The 20102-nt window shown below is 36.5% G+C and overlaps 2 protein-coding genes across 4 annotated transcripts in view; one reads left to right on the top strand and one right to left on the bottom strand.

Moving 5' to 3' along the window:
* Positions 1 to 1574: 1574 nt before the first annotated feature.
* GLDN (gliomedin) lies at positions 1575 to 6528 on the top strand (the record flags this gene model as incomplete). The annotated part of the gene is made up of 4 exons (XM_010077077.1): positions 1575 to 1655; positions 1737 to 1862; positions 2563 to 2713; positions 6057 to 6528. Coding segments are annotated over 4 exons (818 nt in total), but the record flags the coding sequence as incomplete, so codon positions are not given.
* Positions 6529 to 9427: 2899 nt separating this feature from the next.
* The window catches only part of DMXL2 (Dmx-like 2), a 44598-nt gene continuing 33923 nt past the window's right edge, over positions 9428 to 20102 (bottom strand). For all 3 annotated transcript variants that reach the window (XM_010077073.1, XM_010077075.1, XM_010077076.1), the window contains 13 exons: positions 19961 to 20046; positions 19523 to 19724; positions 18369 to 18486; positions 17027 to 17113; positions 16825 to 16946; positions 16543 to 16681; positions 15862 to 15922; positions 15648 to 15775; positions 14015 to 14092; positions 13323 to 13414; positions 12676 to 12728; positions 11325 to 11542; positions 9428 to 10172 (listed from right to left, as the gene is read on the bottom strand). In XM_010077073.1, the coding sequence (XP_010075375.1) occupies positions 9963 to 10172; positions 11325 to 11542; positions 12676 to 12728; positions 13323 to 13414; positions 14015 to 14092; positions 15648 to 15775; positions 15862 to 15922; positions 16543 to 16681; positions 16825 to 16946; positions 17027 to 17113; positions 18369 to 18486; positions 19523 to 19724; positions 19961 to 20046 (1594 nt within the window). In that variant the 3' untranslated portion in view covers positions 9428 to 9962. The remainder of the gene's footprint in view (positions 10173 to 11324; positions 11543 to 12675; positions 12729 to 13322; positions 13415 to 14014; positions 14093 to 15647; positions 15776 to 15861; positions 15923 to 16542; positions 16682 to 16824; positions 16947 to 17026; positions 17114 to 18368; positions 18487 to 19522; positions 19725 to 19960; positions 20047 to 20102) is intronic.

The raw sequence follows: 20102 nt of genomic DNA, 5'->3' as shown, positions 1-20102 counted from the left end.
CAGTCAGCTTCCCTACAAACACTGACCTCGGCTATTCTATAGTCTCAGATAAACTACTGTATAGGGAACTGCTCATTCAGTTAACTTTATCTGTTAGACTTAGCCCAAGAAAATTAACTTGTGCATTGCATTTTATAATTTCTGCTGAGTGGGTTCCTTTTTTGAGATATTCTGACAATATTTTGCAATCAGAAGCTGGAAACTGATCTAGAGGGACTGCTGGATTCTAGCTATACACATTAATCTCCCTGTGGTTGGATTTGACTGTGCCTTATTTTGGAGATATGCTGTGATCACTTACAAAATCTCAATGTCATATCACCAAATGCCCTAGATAAATGGGTGGGAGAAATCTGTGGTGTTCTTGAGCTGTCTTGGAGTAGTTTCCTTCTGCATGAACAAAGAGAGGATGTAACCTAAAGGAGAGAACAACACAGTGTAATCTGTCCATTCTTTCCTGAGTGTCGCAGTACCCTTTCAGCATCACTTTGTAGTTATTGCATATTTTTACTGTCATTCTCATTTAAACTTCATCACAGCCCTGTAAATCCCAGAAATATATTTTAAGGCAACTATGAAAATGCGTGTCCAAAAGAATTTGCAGCCTGCATGCCAAGCAGTGTGAAATGTGTAAAGGAGAGGAAAGTTAAGAATGGAATTAGAAAACAAGGCTACAATGAAGTCAGGATATCTTCAACAAAGAGCTGAGAACTGTTCGCTGTGGTTATTCATTCTAAGCAAACTGAAATGTGTTGCATTGTTTTAAAGGCAGGAGAGGTTTCTGGCTTTATAGAAAAAGGTCTGTAAATAATTTCATTCAGGCATTGTTTTAACAGTAAATAATAAAGGAAAACACAACCAATTACTCTTTAAATTGTTGAGGAGTGGGGAAGAATGCTTCCAAGTGTTTGTTTGTTTGTTTCTAATGTGACCTATTTCTATGTGTGTAAGGAATGCAGTGTATGATTTCCCTTAGTCTTTCACATTGCTTCTTTAATGGCATGGATGCGTTCATTACGTGCTTGGTGTGTGTGTGTGTTAGTACTTTACTACTGTTTCAGGCATTAACAGCACAAGCAAAATTTCCAGTGTTGCGTACAGAATACACCGCCTCTGCTGGTTTATGTAGATTTGGGCATGAAGCTTTTGAGTTTAGCCATCACTCATTCCCAAGAAAGCATTTTTGGTATTACTGCTAAATCAGCCAGCTGCCAGCTATCTCAGTTGCTGAAGTTATCTAAGGAAAGGGGCAAGTCTGTCTTTCGAAGCAGCTACTTGGAAATTCACAGCTAACGAATTAGATCTGTTGAGCAAAATCAGTTACTCCTCAAAGTTGACTGTCAGCCTGACAACTTTAAGGAAACAGAACAGCCTGAATGCTTCATTTCCTTGGCAGAAGTGAGAGCAAGTCGTCTTTTTTTAATCTCATTTATTGACCAGACCAACCTAAGCTTTTTTCCCCAGATGAAACAAAATCCCAGTTGTCATTCCTCTACTTTAGTGCAGCACTGATGTGCATATCTGTCATGTCAAATATAGAAAAAATTATGATTTATCCTTTCTCTCTACTCTAGGTGAGAAATGTGTTGTACCAAACGATGACACCCTGGCTGGAAAAGCTGAAGACAGAGCTTCCAGTTCTTCAAAAAAAGCTGGTAACCACCTACAGAGCGTGACTAGCTGCTACTTACTGTTTTAACGTCACAGATAATGGACGTGTGCTTTTTCTCTACTAGAATGTGTCATAACATCTGTAGGAAGTCCTGTTCACTTTGTCAGTGTACAGCAAACATTTGGAACTTGGATGCGGGAACCTGCAAACATAAGCGATGAAAGGATTTGGCTTACCATGCATTTTTCAGGTACAGTACTAGTAGTCACTGACCAAAAATCAGTTGTTACACTAACATTGCTTTCTTAATTCCATCAGTCTAACCTGATATTTCTAATCAAGTATGACGGGTTTTTTACCCACAGCTTTTTCTGAATATGTTCCATATTACCTGTATAATACTTGACTATACATATGGTTATAGACATTGGTAGTATCTTTAAGACATTTTCAGAGTCAACATTAGATTTTGAAAATAGTTTGAGGATTTTAGAGTTTTTTAACCAATCCAAGTTTAAATGCCTGTTGTTCATGCCTTTTTATTATTTTCTTTCAACAGTTTCCTATGGCTTTACTTCCGTAAATTGTAGCTAGAAGTTTTGCCTTTTCATTTAGATAGGCAGGAAAATTTCCAGGACCTAAGTGGAAAAAGGAAATATTTTTTGTATATTTACCAGCTGTGTTCAGAATTAGGGCCCATCAGATCTGTGGGAAGCAGGCCCTTGAACACCACCTCTGTAGATTTTTCTTTTTTTGTACGTGTGTGTTTGTCTCTGGATTATTTTATCACGTTCCAGCAAGTTGAATCACTATTGAAAACTCAAATACAATTGTGGTCTGTCAGATATTTGATTGACTTTCAGTAGAGACTGAATTTTAGGGTAGAGATTTCAAAATTAGATGAATCAAATAATAGTCCTTTTTTTTTTTCATGTTTCCCCTTTGTTTAGGAAACACTATAAAAGAATATGAGAACTCCAATGCCTTGCTGAATGACAGCTACAGGATCATTAACATCACAGGATTCTTTTACGGATGTGGTCATGCAGTACAAAACAATCATCTGTACTATCAAAAGGGAGGAACCAACGTCATTCTGAAGTAAGTCAAACACAGTTGGCTTAAGGCAAGTGATATTGTGGAGTTAGAGTGACAGAGGGGTGAATCTCAGAAAAGGAGACCACTTTCCTAGTACCATTTTGTGTTTCTTTTCTAGAATAGGAAGAATGGAGGAATAGTTCAGAATTCTTTCCGGAACAGAACAACTAATTCTTTCTGATCTGTAACTAGAATGTGGGCCACTGGCCTTCCGTCTGCGTGTGCAGATGCTGTGGGAGGAGAGGAACTGGCAGGGAAGTCCAGGTCCGTTCCTCTGCTGTGACAGACAGTTCTATGCGCACTGTTCAGCTCTAAGTGGCTAACCTGAGTAGGTACTACATGACAGGGCAACTGGACCTCCAGATTAACAAGACGCCCTATGCAGAGGTGACAACGCTTTTTCCTTCTGGCTATCCTGGGGTCCAGTGGGTTTCTATTACACATTGCATTGCTGTGGGTGGTCTTGCACTGGGATTCTTTGCTGTGTTTGTAATGGCGAGAATGAAATGGGAACTGGCTAAAGGAATTTGGGGGTTAGAAAAAAGTATTTGATATAAAAAATAAGCTGTGCATCTACCTGCATCAGAGCAAGAATTGGTTCAGCTGCAGTCTGGGTGACACAGATAGGTGGTTATATGATTGTAGCCCACTTGTGGAACTTGGCTTTCCAGAGCTTCTTGCTGGGTTGGTGGACATGCTTTGCCCTCGGAGAGCACTGTTCTTAGCTGGTAGGGGTTGAGAGTAGTGCAGAGGAATGCACCAAGGCACAAGCTGAGGACGTGGCGACCTGGTGAATTGCACATTCCATTAAGGAGGGGCAGCTCCCCTGTTCATTTCCTCATAATAAGAAGTTCCTACACCTCTTCCATTGTATCTCCCTGAACTGGAACTGGGAATTGCATCTCTATTTCTTCCGTTTCTACTGAAGACAGAGACAGACAATACAAATCAAAACCAAAGTCTCATCTTGTGGGAAGAGCCAAAGACAGACAGTCCAAGGGCAAGTGAAAGATTGCATCTGCTTTCAAGTTCTCTTGCATGACTCTGATGTTTGAGCCAAGAACTTGACTGTACTTTGATGTCTATTCCCAAGCAGGTGTGAGTGCTGCCTTCCTATATTCATTTGGATGCCAAGGAATGTGGGCAAACTCCTTGGATTCGATAATATTTATTCTGCCAAAGACAAGCCCTCCTTTAAATCTTTAGGGCTTTTTGTTTATACATCTGTAAAAGACCATCTCTGTCTAAGCAAGACACACTGATATGACAGAGGTTCCTCACCTTTGTTTGGTTACTGTTAATTGGGAAATGCCTTCACGTACAGATGAACACAAGCTATTTGTGGAATTTTGAAAAACTCTCTTAGAAGTTGCTGAGAGATGGCTTTTCTGTTCAGTTATTCACTCGAAGATTATTTACCTTCAGCACGGAGAGAATGAGGCACTATGAATTCTGTGACAGTGAAGCCCTTGATTTTGGCAGAAAATTGCAGAAAAGCTTCTGTGAGTTTCTGTATTGATTTAATAGAAAGAACAGGCAAGGACCTGGTTGGTTCATTTTGCAAATGTTGAAAAAATATTTAAAAGGAGTTTCCTGTCATATTTAAAAGCTGGTAAAACTAAGTTTGTCTGACCTTTGGCATGTTTTCTCATGATGGTCAGATTCCTGACAATATGATTGCTTCATCCTTTCTTCCTGTTTCATAATATGCTTTCCCACCTCTGTCATTTCTGATTGACGTAATTCATCTTGGTGATCAGAAAAGTGTTTATAGCTTGAGTTCCCTGCGGTTGATAAAAATATTACACTATATCTTGTCATTTACCCCAAGGTGCCAGAAGATTAAAGAATTTCTGAACCATTTGGAGTTCTAGGCTAGACTTTCCTTGACTGGGGGAGCGGAAGAGAACATCAGGAATGAAACCTCACTTTTTCTGCTCCCTTCAGGATTTTCACATAAAAGAGGAAAAGACAGGGTGTTCTGTGTTGCAGATCTTGCACATTTCTAATGAATACGAGATGCTATTTATCTTGTTGGCTCTTTATAGAAAAAAATCCTGAGGAAAATCTGCATTTCTATGTAACTTTTCCTGCTAAGGGCTGTCCTTTTAGCCCTTGCCCAAGGTTACTTACAAATGGGAAGCAACTAACAAGATTAACTGGGTTGACACACACATTTCTTGGAAATCTTCTCCAGCCTTGAAGCCGTTTTTATTGCACATGCATGCTGCTGGAGTTGCTGCAGACAGCAGTTTTACAAAAGCTGAGGGGAATCATCTAGTTAGTCATTCTTGACTTTTCTTAGTATATGCTTCAATGCCTCTTCCACAGAAAAAACATTCTTCCAGTATTTTTCCTTCTATTGTAAGTTCCTGGATCTGAAATATTGCTGTCATTAAGCCTGTCTTTTCAGAAGACTTTTGTAACTGTAGCAGATTCCTGTACTGAGTAATGTTTCTTCTCTATTTGAGGAATAGAGCTATACAGTTAGGTAGAAGTCAGACAATGAATTGTGCTTCATTACAGAAAGCATCTTAAAAGGATAAAGCACGCTCTCTCTGCCTTTGCTAAAGCACTGTGCTATTCAGTGATTAAATGCTAACCGCAAATGTGTCTTGATAGTAGCTGATTACCCTCTTAAACTAGTAGAGGAACTGAATTTAGCTGCTCAGTGCTGCTGTCCTCAGATTATCCTATTAAGGAATTTCAAGGAATAAAAAAAAATTTAATACATCAGAGATGAGACATTCAGGCTGTCCTGTTGGAGGCCAGCATGAGGTCAGAATTTTGGCTCTGCAAAAGTAGAATTTTTATTCCTTTGATGTTTACTTGAGCAAATCACTGCATTATCTCAACTGTTTTCAAAAGAGGAACTCTAAGACTAGGTGAACCTGCCCAGAATTCACGGTGGTTCGGTCAATCACATTTTCTCCCTTTAGTTCCCAACCTAGTAGAAAGCAAAGTTCTGTACAGATTTAATTTCACAAGTTGGGTTTTCACCTGGTATCTAATTCTTTTTCATACCCACTCCTTTTAGTTGCTTCTTTCATCTTAGTGATAATAAAGCTCATAGACTAAATAAAGTGAAACCTACCACAGCAAGTTCATGCTCTTGTGCATCTTTTAGATTATTACTTTGGAATTTTCTCCTAGTGTTTTGGAAGGTGCTTTGAGTGGACTACTTCATATTGAAAGACATCAGAATGGTCCTTGAACTCAAGTATTTTCAACAATGCAGTAATAACAACAGTTATCAGTAACAATGCACTCTGAATTGATTCTACCAACCAGTGTGTATAGAAATGAATTTTTAACGCAACACACTGAATACTTTATCTCGTTTCAGACTTGGGCTTGACAAAGCATCGTTGGGCACACTACTAATTGAAAATGCCTTATATCATGGTCGTAACTACCTCTTTTCTAACTCGAAGACTTACTTCAACGTAGCAGTGGATGAGAAGGGTCTTTGGATTATATATGCCTCAAGCACTGATGAAAATATAATAGTAGCACATATTGATGAAGAAACATTCTCAGTCATTCGGCATATCAATACTACATACCCTAAGTCTAAGGCTGGTAATGCATTCATAGCATGTGGCATTATGTATGTTACTGATACGAAGGATATGACAGTAAGTTTTGCTTTTGATTTATTGAAGGAGAAGCAGATTGATGCAAGGTTTGAGTTACGGTCTTCACAGTCTGTTCTTGCTATGCTTTCATACAGTCTAAGAGATAAGAATTTGTACACATGGGAGAATGGGAGCTTGATGGTATACCCTGTACATTTTGGCAGATGAATATATTTTAAACTGTCATGTATGGGAGCCATGTTTGACTAAATAGATTATTTAAAGGTATGTGATATACACATGGGGGTCTCTCCACTTGGTATAGTTTTTTGTTCACTGATGGTGGTTTGTGAGTGTGTATAAAAGGGAGATCAGACACCTTTGTATGAACACATTGCAATTATATAGGCCATTTTTGTCTTTTTAAAAGAATAGCTGTTCAATATTGCAGCTGGCACACAGCACAGACTTGCTTTTGTTTTTCCCTTATTCAGCTAATTAGATATCTAATGTACATTGATTATTCCATGGTCGTGTACTCAGCGGAGACTATTTATAACTTTGAGTTGCAATCATCTTATCTGCAGTCATTTTTGAGTCAGTGAGTATGGTCTGGTAAAAATGTCTAAATAATGAGTCTTTGCGTACAAATACCTTTGTCATTTTTCATTTACTACCTTCCACTGATTATGAACTTTTTTTCTGGACAACAATATACAGCTGTTAAAAATAATGCAGATGGAAATAGTTGTCTAAATAGAAAAAATAGCAGAAAGCTTCAAATTTGACAAGTCTACAGAACTGTTACATAATCAAAAGCAAAATCCAGCCCAAGTAAAAGGAAAATGAGAATAATGGTGTTATTAAATATTGCATATATATGAAATTGTCTTTAGTAAATGGAGTGTGGGAAGAAAAGCAGAGAGGTATAAAATTGAAGAGAAGATGTAAAATTTATTATTAAAATTCCCTTTTTAACAGTGTGTGAGTTGCTTGTGTTGCTGCAGACCCTTCTTGCCCCTCACTACCATGTAAACTATACCACTATAACTTGCTTATAAGGTATATTTCTAAAAAAAAATTTTCCCACGTTCATCCCTACAAATGAATTAATAAAATAAAGGTTATACTTCTTTGTTGATATTTTTAGAAAAATAAAATATCTGGAACAGGAATGCATGTATTCATCATAGTGCTTAGTGATTTGTTATTAATCTTAATTCAGAGATTGCCCACTCCCATTCAAATTTTTGAGAGCTCGAGATGAAAAATAAGAGGAACTTTTTGATTTTAATTTTGTTTTGGTATTTCAGATTTCTAAATTTCACATTGAAACATAAATCTCTACTGTTGCTTTGTGTACTTATATTCAAAATCACACTCTCAGAAAACCCTTACCTGAATTTCTAAGCTGCCTGTGTGTATTGGTAAAGTTCACGGAGCTCATCCAAATATTTAGAAGCTAAGGATCACTTAAACCCTGAACTGCACTGAGCTGTTTTAACACCTGTGTGACATCTGGGCACCATCAAAAGGATTAATAAATTCGGGACTGTCTATAGCTGCAGAACCTTGTCTAGCAGGTATGCTGGAGAAAAGCCTCTGCTGCAGCTAAACTTCAGGGTGTGGTACAGGGATGTCTGGGCCTGGGCTGCACCCTCTCTTCCCAGCATACTTGCTGCTTTCACTAAGGTCAGAATTCAGGCCTTGCATGCTAAGGAGAGAGATGCAGAGGGAAACAAAAAACCATAATTCTTTGAACTAGTATATATATCAAAACTCATATACCAAGAATTCTATCTATACCTATAAAGAGTGCAAAACTTCATAATCCAGATCTACGGTTTTGTGTGTGTGGGCTTCTTCTGACTTTTGTGGGGTGTCAGGGCTTTTTGGGTTGGTAGTTTTTTTTGTGGTGTGGTTTGTTTAGGGGTGATTTTTTTTGTGGTTGTGTTTGTTGTGGTTTTTTTTTAAGATTGAATTATGATACTAAAAAAGTAGACTTTTTGGCTAGAAAAAGAAAGCTTGGCCATATACTTGTACAAATATAGTTCAAGCCAGATGTGACAGATAATGTGCCTATTTTAAATCATGTTAAATTTCTGAAAGTCATTGTTGAACCACTTGGAACAACTTGGAGAAGGAGCGACAGCAAACTCTGCCTCTTTTCTCAGTGACAGAATGAGGCAGTGTTTCTTGCAGCTGCCTCTGTTGGAGATTAAGAAGTAAATTTTGTTAACCTTATGCTTTTTTTGGACAGCTGAAAATAAAATGCAAACAGCTAATCCTTTTCATCTTAATACAGTCTGAGGTCAAGTTAAAGCTAGCTCAGGCAGTATGCAGTCTATCTACTGGAGGTTTAGTTAAATCTATTTAAATATAAGGAAAAGTTCTGGAATGGACTGTTCCATGAAATAAAAGTAATTTATTTAACTTACAAAGGGAAAACTAAACAGTGACATTTACTCCTTTCTTTTCATACTTCCCATTCTTCACAGCCTGCAATTTAAAATCACCTTGGAGAAAGGTGCTTTTTATTCTAGTATATTTTCCAATACAGCACAGACATCAAAATTTTCATTGGAGGAATAAGACAGTTTGTTAACATTTAAATACAGACATCCGTTCCAGTCTCTTAAGAACATGTTTTTTGTTTACAACAAAAAAATACATCTGACAACAGTAGCTAGTTATATTACAAGCAAACAATATTGAACTCTGCATAGTTTATACAATATACTGTGGTAATAATTTAATTACCAGTTTTATCCGCTATTTACTAGCTGGCCACATAAAGCCTGACATTCATTTGAAATGTGGCATTATATGTTCCATTGGTATTGTCTTAACAGCTTCATTTAATGAAGTATTTTCTGGACAAATGAATTTCAAAACTAAAAGCCGACTAGAATCATGGATGTCTTCACTACAAACTTTTAGTGCTTACAATACATTCCTAAAGTAAAGGCAGGTGTCCAATAGAAAACATAGCTGTCAGAAAGAAAGGAAAATAGTGTGCAAATTAAAAAAAAATCGCATTTAAAAATGTGTTGATGTGCAAGTTACAGTACCAACTGTGTATTAATACTAACTGGGAAAAAAATCTCAGCATAAAGTGATACGTCTCACAGTACGTTCTTGATTGCACATGTTCCACGGCATTTGCATCCATTACACTTTCTCGCAAAAATCAAATACACTGAGTACCCTTAATTAGAACTAAACTACTTTACAATGAGAAGTTGTACACATGCTTCAGCAGGTGGAAAAAACTGGAATAAAAATAATCAGAATCACATCAGAAATGCTTACTGACTTGTAGAGCCACAGTGCTTGTTAAGTGACTGACAGCTGTCAGAATCTTTACAATACTTACTAAATGCAGCTTGTGGGTTACTGAGCAATAACCCCACCTGTGACTGACGGTACTGGGTTTAATTCTTTGCTTTTACAATACAGTACATGCATTTCCACCCAGTGATCCTTATGGGCATACTCAAAACATACCTGTTGTAAAAATTTGGGTTTTTTTTTTAATCTTTTTTCCCATAATACTTAATGCTGCAGTAACTGCTTTGAAAGGAAGCAGGATGTTTCCTTTCCACAGTGCATATCACTGTGATTTTAGCTGCTTAAAGGGTCATTATACAAAACCAGGATTAGCTCATGTAACACTACAGAATGTCAAAAATGCCTGAAGGTACATTGAAAGCGTTGGGAAGAACCCTCATTTTCAGCGTGCCATCTGCTCCACAGGAGAAGATACGATTGCCTTGCACAGTTTCAATCTGGGTGACACCAGCACCAATGTTTCTGAAAATGGACTGCTTAGCATGTTCATTTTTAAATGAATGAATTAAATTATAGCCAGTCAGTCTCCACACCTGTATCAAAAGAATGACAAATGACAAAAGGAGATTAATGTTAGGATTTGTATTTTTTCCCCTAATGTTTCAGATTCTTGGGCTGTTCTAAACCCTATTCAGCAAAGATAAAGGGTATTTTTTGTTGTCTATTAGCAACACTTACAACAAGTCCAAGACTCTTGAGAGGCTCCTGATGAAGCATAAGGCAAGACCGTGTAAGGCTGCCTTAACGCGGTCCAGCTGGTTACGGGGCAGGCTGAAGCTGCCCTGTGTTACCTGATCAGTAGTGCCCCGCCCAGCTTTGCAGAAATGGACAGGTTGCATTTTTACCCAAGATGACTATTGTCAGCTTTCCACGAGCTGGAAATGCTTTTCTGCTAAGGAATGCTGCAGAGTAAGCTGCATAATTAGTGACAAGTGGTAGCACAGCTGTCTGAGCTGTCTGTTGCGTCCTGAGCTGCAGGAGCCCTCATCAAGACCAGGACACAAAGTGTGCAGAGGCACAGAAAGCACCTATTAAACAGCATGCAGTCCAGCTAAAAGGAAAGAAACTGCATTCTCCTCCTCTTTACCATGTTCTGTTATTTCCTTCCTTGAGTATTCCGGAAATAAGCCTTTTAAAACAGGGACTGTATTTCTTTGTTTTGGTTTTTTTGGGGTGGTGGGTTTTTTGGTTTTGTTGTTTGTTTTTTAAGACTATAACATCTCAGTAGCTGTATGGGGCTACAGCATCAAGAGGGAAAAACAGAACTTAGTGTTACAGAAACTTTACATGATGTTTACTGGTCACTCCCTGTATTGCAAAGAGAAATATCCAAAGGCAAAACCAGAACATTTTTAAGAGAAGAAAATAAAGCTAAGATTTCAGAATCATGCACTTTGCTTTATCCACTTAAAATTCTGTCACACAACTTTAAAACGTCTCTTTAATCTTCTTAGTGGAGAACAAAACCTACTTGCTTTAGAAGAATAATAGTATATTTTAGTTTACATTGTAAATATAGGGCAAGCACCCTGCATATCAAATGTAGCTTTGGGGTTTTGGGGTTTGTTTTTGTTTTGTTACTGCATTTCCATGGCTATTTACAGCATGCTGCTCAACATATGCCAATACACTCACTACTTCAGCTACATACTCTCCTATACAACTCAGCTCCTCCGATACCTTACCTTCATGTTACCTTCTGCTGAGCCTGTAACAAAATAGTCCTCAGAAGGATCCAGTGCAAGGGCCTTAACAGCTGATTCATGTGCTTGGAAGGTGTAAAGGATTTGCCTCTGTCTGATGTCAAAGATGCTGATATATCCCTTCCTACCTCCAGAAATTATCAGTTGATGTTTAGGTGCATACTGAAGTACTGTGGCACCGTGATCATGGCAAGTGAAGGCTGAAGAAGGAGGATGTCAGAATTTAATAGATTTGAAACTGTAAGTAGCTTTCAAACTTAAAATGCATTTCTTCTATACATTTTTATCTGAATATTTTCTAACTTGACAGATACATTCCTTCATATGGGTTATGTCATATCAGCTGACAGCTTCTTGCTCTCGTAAGAGCTATACAGCTCTAATGCAGGAGAAAGCATGATACACAGTCTAATTTATTATGGAATACAGGCTCGTACCAGAATTTTAAAAATTGAGAAAATATAAAATTCACCATATTATGTTCCATTAAATTCCCGAGTTAAAAAAATAGTATAGCTGAATCAAAAAATAAAAGTAAATATTACCTTATAGATATGTATTATTATATTTCCTAATTTCCTAACCTATTTTTTGTAGGAGTCCTAACTGAACTCTTTAAAATGAGGCTGAACTTCTGTGCAGTCTGTTAGTTTTAAAATAGGAGTCTTAGAATGCACCTATTGCTCTTTCAAGTACTGCAGTTGTTTACAGATGTTTATGATGGTTGAATTTGCTCTTTTAAAAACCCAGAATATTATATTTGGATTTGTATGTATTTTTCTTTCACAGCAAAACATGATATAATTTTGCTTTAGTTTCTTACATAAAGATGAAATTACTGAACCTGGTCAAAAAGACACAAACACCTTGTTTAGAATCCAGTCCAAGTGTTGAAAGACAAGGACAGGAGACAGGAGGAGTTGCTTCTACTATTACCTACAGTTGTCTTTCCTCTGTGCTTCAACATAGTACCAGATATATTAACAAAGTGCCAGTTTAAGTGAATGCATGCATACACATAAAAGTTCAATAATGCAGCCTTAGTCAGCTGTTAATTTTTGTTCAGGACTGTATTAAAATATTTCAGACTTTATTAATACTGTCACAAACCCGGCTTTGTGTATGACCTTCTTTCCTCATACTTGTCTGAACAGACCAGGTTAACATCATGCTAGAGACTATATAGTACTAGTTCTGGTGCAGGCATTAGTGTGCAACATATACTTAGACCAGTTCCCCAGTGCAAATTTTTTCCCTTACCCCAAATGCATACGCATGCTATATTTCCTTAGTCAATAAGAAGCAGAGGTTTAATTTTCACTGCTGTACTTACCGTGTATAAGAGAGTTACCAGATGAAACCAAAGTGTCCCAGAGGCACACATTTCTGAGGGGGAAAAAAAAAGTCACGATGGCCTGTTGCTAAGTGATTCATGGGGTGACATGACTCAGAAAGTGTTCACATTTTATGTCAAAGCCTAGAAGGTAGAACTGAACAAGGAACCCTTGACTCTGCAGTCATTGGAGAGCATATGCAGAGTTAAGAGCTTTAATTCTTTCTAGGCTCTTCTATGCTTCTTAGTGGAACGATACTTTCTACCTTTAAGATATGCACTAATCCTAGGATGTACCCAAAAAATTATAGAAGTTGTTCTTTTCAGAGGAAAATAATTATCTTGCTTTTACTGAACATATTTCTACCCACAGCAACAGCATTATGTCAAACTAGTTACATTTGGAATACACCCTGAAAAAGACTGGTTAACTGTTGCCCCCTCACAAAAACTAAATCTGAGAAACAAGCGTCTGAAGGAATGATGTTCAAAGAAATCATCTGGCAAGTTCAAGCAGTGACAAAGCTTAGAACACTGAGCCTTTAGATGTCAGCCACACATTGCACAGCTTATGCATAAGAGCTAGCAAGTTAATGAAGATGAACAGGTAGCTTTGGTGAAATTCCTCATTGTTTCTTTAAACACACCTGTTATCATTGGACTGTCCCGATGTAGCAACTAGACTTGAAGAGGTTATAAATGCAAAGTCACTTGTGGTTTTACTGTGGCACTGCCAACTCTATTAAAAACAAAACAAACAAAGATGCAATCTTACCAGTTGGAGTCTGCATCAAGTTACTACCAGTCTGATGTCACTGACAGCATAACACAAGCAGTCTTTCAAACAAAGTTTAAAAACTGACAGGCAATGCAGTTTGAAACCTCGGAGAATGGAGCAATGGATTAAAAATCCAGTATAAAATAAAGATACTATAATAAGTGAACTATAACAAATCCCCAATATAGTGTATCACAATAGCCTGAATTTCAAGTTAAGGACAGTCAGTCTTCATGTACCATTAAGAAGCAGTGAAAAGAACTGAAGAGTGTATTTTTACTAAGTATTGGGGTTGTAAAGTCATTACTGTCACCTCTGATTTTCAATTTAATCAAAAGTAAAGCTGAAGTAGTATTTGTAATTACATTGCAGCTTATGGTTACTGTACAATTAGTTTTCCAAACATGTATCATTGAAACTCTACAGCTGTTTTGATAAAGGATGCCAATTTAAAAGCAGCACAATAAAAAATGTGTCAGTGAAACTCTTATGCTCTTGGCCAGTCTGAAGTCTCAAAGACAACTTTCCTCTATAAAAAGAAAAATATATTTGTTTACTTACGAGATAGGGCTTAGGATTTGAAGTGGTTTGGTTTACTTGCCAAATACTTAGAAATCCTTCACCATCAGCAACACCACACTGCAACGAAGGAACTGCATTTATTAGCGTAGCATACTGGTTGCTGGATGCTTCATGACAGTAAACAGCTGACTTCAGGAAAACCCACCTAAAACACTAAACCATTGCCTGCACATTAAATATCAACATCAATGATTGTCAGGTACAAAAAAGTAGTTTAGAAGCCAAGTGAATTCAGTGCTGATTGTTTAATGATTATTAATGATTGATGTTTTCCTACATACCTAACTCTTTTCTGTTAATGGAGGCTTTTTAAGTGTGGAAACATATCTTTCAAAACCCAACTTTAAATGTTACGCTTACAAGAGGCACTATTACTCCACAACTGTACTTGAAAATGCTTAGTAAAGTAAGATGCATGACAGCATGCCATAAAAGCATCATATGAACAATTATGGAAGGGACTATACTATATCGTGAATGGTAAAATGATGGAGTTATATTTGTTAACCAAAATGCGTAACAATTAATACTGTATAAACTATACAGCATATTCTATACCTAGAAGCAGTTACAAAATGGTTTTAGAAATATTTAAAATTATTTTTTATATTTTCTCCTTTTAGTCAGGTTTCATGAGTCCTGCCTCAGTGACCTCCATGGGAAGCAGTGGGGACAACTAGTAATTTCTTACTGAAAATGTATTCCTGTGTGATGTTAAGATTGCAATATCTCAAAACATAATCAAAACACTTTTTAAGAGTTTAAATGAGATTTTATGCTACCTGAAAATAGGTATGCTGCTGGGAGATACTTTGTATTTCCAGCTATTTCTAAGTGTTGAGCTTTTGCTGTTTTATAGCTATCTTACAGTCATGTCCAAACTCCTTTAATTTTTATGGATTTTAACTAAAATGAAGCTAAATAGTTTGTCACTAAAATGCAGACAAGACTTGCTAAAGTAACAGAATGGGCAACATGAAAAACTGAAGAGGTGGGTATTTCTCCCAATTTCTTTCTTTGTCCACTCTGTTTCCTGCATCTCATATACCTCACAGAGTCATTTTTGGCTGAAGTGTATGGCTGTTTCTGCTCTCCACTGTACTGGAGTATACTTGCATTCTTCAACTAATAGGCTGTATTACATGTATCTTCTAGGTAATGCATTCTGTCAAAACTTTATCTTGGCCAGAATGCAAAGTGTGAAGCACTTCTTGAAGACCTGTGCCTAGATTGATACAAGCTTGCTTCTACAAAATAAGTAAGCTCAGTATTTTTTTTTTTTTAATGTTTAATTTAAAAAGGTCACCACATGGGAACACAGATTTCGGAAAAGGGAGAACACAAAGTCTGAAAAAGCAGCAAATGGGATATAGGATAGCAGTGTGAAACTGAGAGAAGAGAAAGGAGAATAAGGGTCAGTGTTCATTACAAAGCTTCTATATGCAGACAAAGTGAGCAATATGATACTGCTTATGCTACCACTCTAGGACATCTTAACTGTTTTGCGTGCTGCCAGTGAAAACTGTTTTACAGATCATAGCACAACCAAATGTTGCCTTATGAATTAAAAAAAAAAAAAAAAAAAAAGGAAAATCCCAAATGTTGTAGTTACCTTATTGCCCTGGGAATTGAAATACATTCTCGTAACCCTGGCATTCCCAGCCTGCCGGAAGCATACCAATTGCTGTGGCCTTGTCCACTCAAACATTCGAACACTACCATCTTGTGCTCCTGTAAGATCTGAGATTAAAAGCCAGATATTAATTAATGCTACAGTATTTTACAAAAAATTATCTATTCCATACTAGTAAGTGTGATTTACTTACAATACTGATGGACTGGATGTGAAGCCATTCTCTTGACGTTATTCAGATTTCTTTTAATAAGCTTCATATAAAACAGGTAAAAATTAAAATAATTTTGAAAAAAACCACACAAACACACTTATCAATTTTATTTATACTACTACATGTTCAGTATCCCTCAGTTAAAAAAACCCTGGTAAGCTAACATTATTTGCATCCAATTATGTTTAGTTGCAGTATAGTGATTAAAGCCTGTTTATGACAACTTTTTTAGATATGAATGTTCAAATAATATTAATATTATCTTTTATTATGCAAAGAACTTAGGCACATGCTGTTGTGTATGCTTTTGATATTAGTCCCAATGCAAGAACTTAAAGTTTGGTATTGTTCTGGTTTTGGTTGGCTTTATGTTTGTTTGTTTTGTTTTGTCCCCAGAAACTCCAGCTACTACCTCAAAGCTCCCATAAGAAAGAGGAAAACCTGATTATCCCATTATTTTCTATGTCACAATAATTCTATGCCACAATATCCAAGAAAATGCTTAGTTTGGCCTTCTTGGCCAGGTCTTGGTCATTGTAGGCCTTTTATGTCAATACTGAATTAACAGTACGATGACTACTGCAAACTAGATCTCTCTACTAAAGTAATACCCTAAAAAACATAACAGACTCTTGAGCTGCATGCAACAAAAGTACTTACCACACCAGCTCCGGTGCTAGTCTGACCACTGCCTAACCATGGCATAGATGGAGATGGTTGTATCTGATTCACTCCAAAAGATGGTGCAGTTGACTGAGTTAGTGTTGTGGTAGAACCACGGAAGTCAATATCATCAGAACTGTAAAAGAACAGCAGTGTTCTGCTTTACACAAATGTTTCTTTGCTACCAATGCTGTTTGTACCTGTGCTTACGCACGTATTACATGTGCAGCCTAACAGTAAACCAATATTCTTAATATAGCCACAAAGAAACAATCCTACCTTTTAGACTCTCTGTCATATTCTTCGCCAATCCATATAAATGACTGAGCAGCCAGTAGAGCTGAAATATCAAGTTCTTGAACATCATGTGTAGATGCCAAAACAATTTCATTGCTGTTTGCCTATGCAGCACAAATAGAAAATTTATACTAACTATAATTAAGATCTTTTTACTATTCTTATTGTAGTATTTGAGGCTTACCTTATTAACTGCAAACGCCATTATCATATCTGATTCTTTGTGAATGATTTTTGCTTTTCCTCCAGGGTAACCAAGATCTGCTTCAACCTGCAAAACATTTGTATAAGAAATGTCAATTAGCATGACTGTCTGTTTTGTAGAGGTACATTCAAACTGCAGAAATCTAAACAAAATTCATGCAAGAAAAGTTCAGTGGCCTCAGCATTGTTGAGGAAGCTAAACTTTAGACTTCTCATACTCTTTGGTGTTCTAGAAGCCAAAAGTTATATTTGAGTGTAAGAAACACAAAGCTGTGTGTGCGATACTATTTACAAGGTGTTCACTCATCCCAATTATCAGGACATCCAAAGTTAATTCACTGATTAAAAGCCTGCCACACAGACTACACAGAACATTTTTCTGTTAGTCACGTTAGAGAAAGAAAAGCCAGTTCCACAGAACTTTTAAGAATGTGCTAGAGGTTTGGGAGAAGGGATACTACCTTGTTTTTGTGATCTTCTGCTACGCAGTTTTGTTTGACCTGCTCCACACGATCTTCTACAGACTACATAACATCACACAGTCACAAACACAAAACACATGCACAAACAAATATAAAAAAAGAATGAAACATTCTAAACTAGATTTTAAAGGCTACTCTGTCAGTAAATGATGACAAATGTATTTTTAACTTTTTATAAAAGGCATGGAAACTAAGACAGGAATCTAAACAAACTCACTTAAAATATAATGCCTCCTAGATGAACACAAAATGTATGATATAGTAAATAAATGGGAGTAATACACACACAAACTCCATACTTACTGGAAGTCTTAAAGATATTAAATAGAATACTTATTTCCTGTGGTACTTATGTGTTGGTTTAAATTTTCAGTTACAAGTCATTACAGTTGTAACTGGTACAATTTGTAGAGCCCCATATTATATATTACTATATAATATTACTTTTATATGTATATATTACTCATGCATATATACATATACATATGCACAAACTAATAGCTCATTTAAATTTCTTTTTCAATATGAAACACATATTCTATGAATACTCAAATTTATTTACTTATTACCCTTATTGCAAATTAGGACAGTATTAAAATACGTAAAAGGTAAGGTGATATATGTCTTGTCTAAAAATATTCAGTTCTATTGATATTTCAATAAACAACATGACAGTCATGTTGATTTAGGAAAAAAAAACCCCAAACACTGTTAAATGAAAGAAAGGAAATTGAAATGCCAATGAAAAACTAGAAAGAAAAATGAAAAGAAATACTGAAGAGACCAAGGAACAGTTATAATTGAGCTTTCTTGTAAAAAAAAGTTACATCCTTTGATTACCTCACTTTGCTTTCTTTTCTTTGTGAATATATATCTTATGAAAGTCTCCTGAAGAAGTTCTTGCTTCACAAGAAAATGCCAGAGCCTTTTTGCTGGAAGAGCTGAGTAATCCTTTGATCTGAATGACACAGAAGGGGGGAAAAAAAAAAAAGAAAAAAAAAAGGAAAAAGCTGCAATATAATTAAAAGTAGACAAAAACATTTCTAAAGAAAGATTCTGTGAATTACTTCAGATGAAATTCCCATTTGAAGAAAAAAAAATGAAAGTTTAAGCTCTGATTTTTTCAAGGCAAATATCAAAAGATAATTTTTTTCTTGTACTGTTTTAAAATCCACATTATGCTACTAACTTCCAAGTACTAGTTTAATCTGCTGACTTGCATTTATTTGCCCTCTACTAAAACCGCTTTTATATTTGAATTACACTGGTTCTACAGCATTGCCTTACATATTTCTTTCAGTATACAAAATAATTCTCAAATATTTAGCACATATATGAGCCAAATAAAATTAACTGCCTCAGATTTGAGGACAAAAATTTTAAAGAAGCAGTGCATGTTTGTAAGAATATTGTAATAAAGTCCAATAGCAGTATCAACCATGTAAATCTAAAGTCATAGATAGCAAACCTGAAGTTGTTTTTTAGTCTATTGAGCAAAGCAAGCTATTTTTGAGTTAAAAACATGGTTCACTGTCTGCATTTAAAGATACCTGCAAGCATGACATTGGTCTAAACACAAGAGGACTGGTTTTACAAGGACCATACTACAGCTTTCTTTCTCTCCTCCTCCTGACATATAACTTTTTTCTTTTGTTGCTAAGGCAGGGTGGGAGACAGCTGCTACTGGAGGAACAGTAAAAGAGCTTGAGTAGGGTCTTCCCAGCACCAGCTGTTGCCCTTGGTTTGTAATCTCCAAGCTCAGCTCTTTCCTTGTTTTCCTTTCTTGCTGCAGGTGTTAAAGGTGCAGCAGAATAAGTACAGGCTGCGGCAGGAGACAGCTGCATAAGAAGGAACAAAGGGATGAGGGAAAGTGGTTTCTGTAAAGCATTGGCTAGAACTAAGACCTACTCAACCTTCATTTGTCTCTTTAGGCAGAAATACTCTTTATTTCTATGCTCAAATAATGTGTTTTTTGATAGGAAAAAAATACTTACTTGAATGGTGTGTTTTCAGGTTCAATCATTGCTTTATTGCGGAGAATAGCTGGTCCTGCACCTACCCCAAGGTCACTAGGATAAGTATTGATGTAGTTTGGTGGTGGGCCTTCAAACTGGTCCATTCTGTCTTGAAGAATCTGTTCCCAGTGTTCTAAATTTTTTATTACAGCAATGCCCAATGGTGATGTTACAGGCAGGTCTATATAGAAATATTAATAAAATAAGTCTTAGAGAAAAAAATTGAAGTTGCAATGTGTATAAAAAACCAGAATAATGCAACCATCCAAAAAAAATCTTGAAAGGAAATGTACTTGTTGTCAATTGCAAAAAACAATGTATTACATTACTTAAATTTAAAAATGAAAATTAAGAAGCGAAGTCTGACAGAAGGCCACTTATCCAGAAAACGGAAATGTAAAGCGGAATTTAACATACCAGTGAACTCCAGACCAGCAATGGGAAAGAAGTTCTTAACATTGTGCAGAACTAATTTTACCATCGTCAGATGCAGAAGAGCCCAGCTGTATAAAAAGAATAATTTACTTGTGTTAAAACAACATTAACACAGTTACCTGCA

The sequence above is a fragment of the Pterocles gutturalis genome, unplaced genomic scaffold (genome assembly GCF_000699245.1).
Source record: "Pterocles gutturalis isolate BGI_N339 unplaced genomic scaffold, ASM69924v1 scaffold19088, whole genome shotgun sequence".
Lineage (NCBI taxonomy): Eukaryota > Metazoa > Chordata > Aves > Pterocliformes > Pteroclidae > Pterocles > Pterocles gutturalis.
The sequence above is the reverse complement of the archived record's forward strand: the minus strand, read 5'-3'. Positions and strand labels throughout refer to the sequence as shown.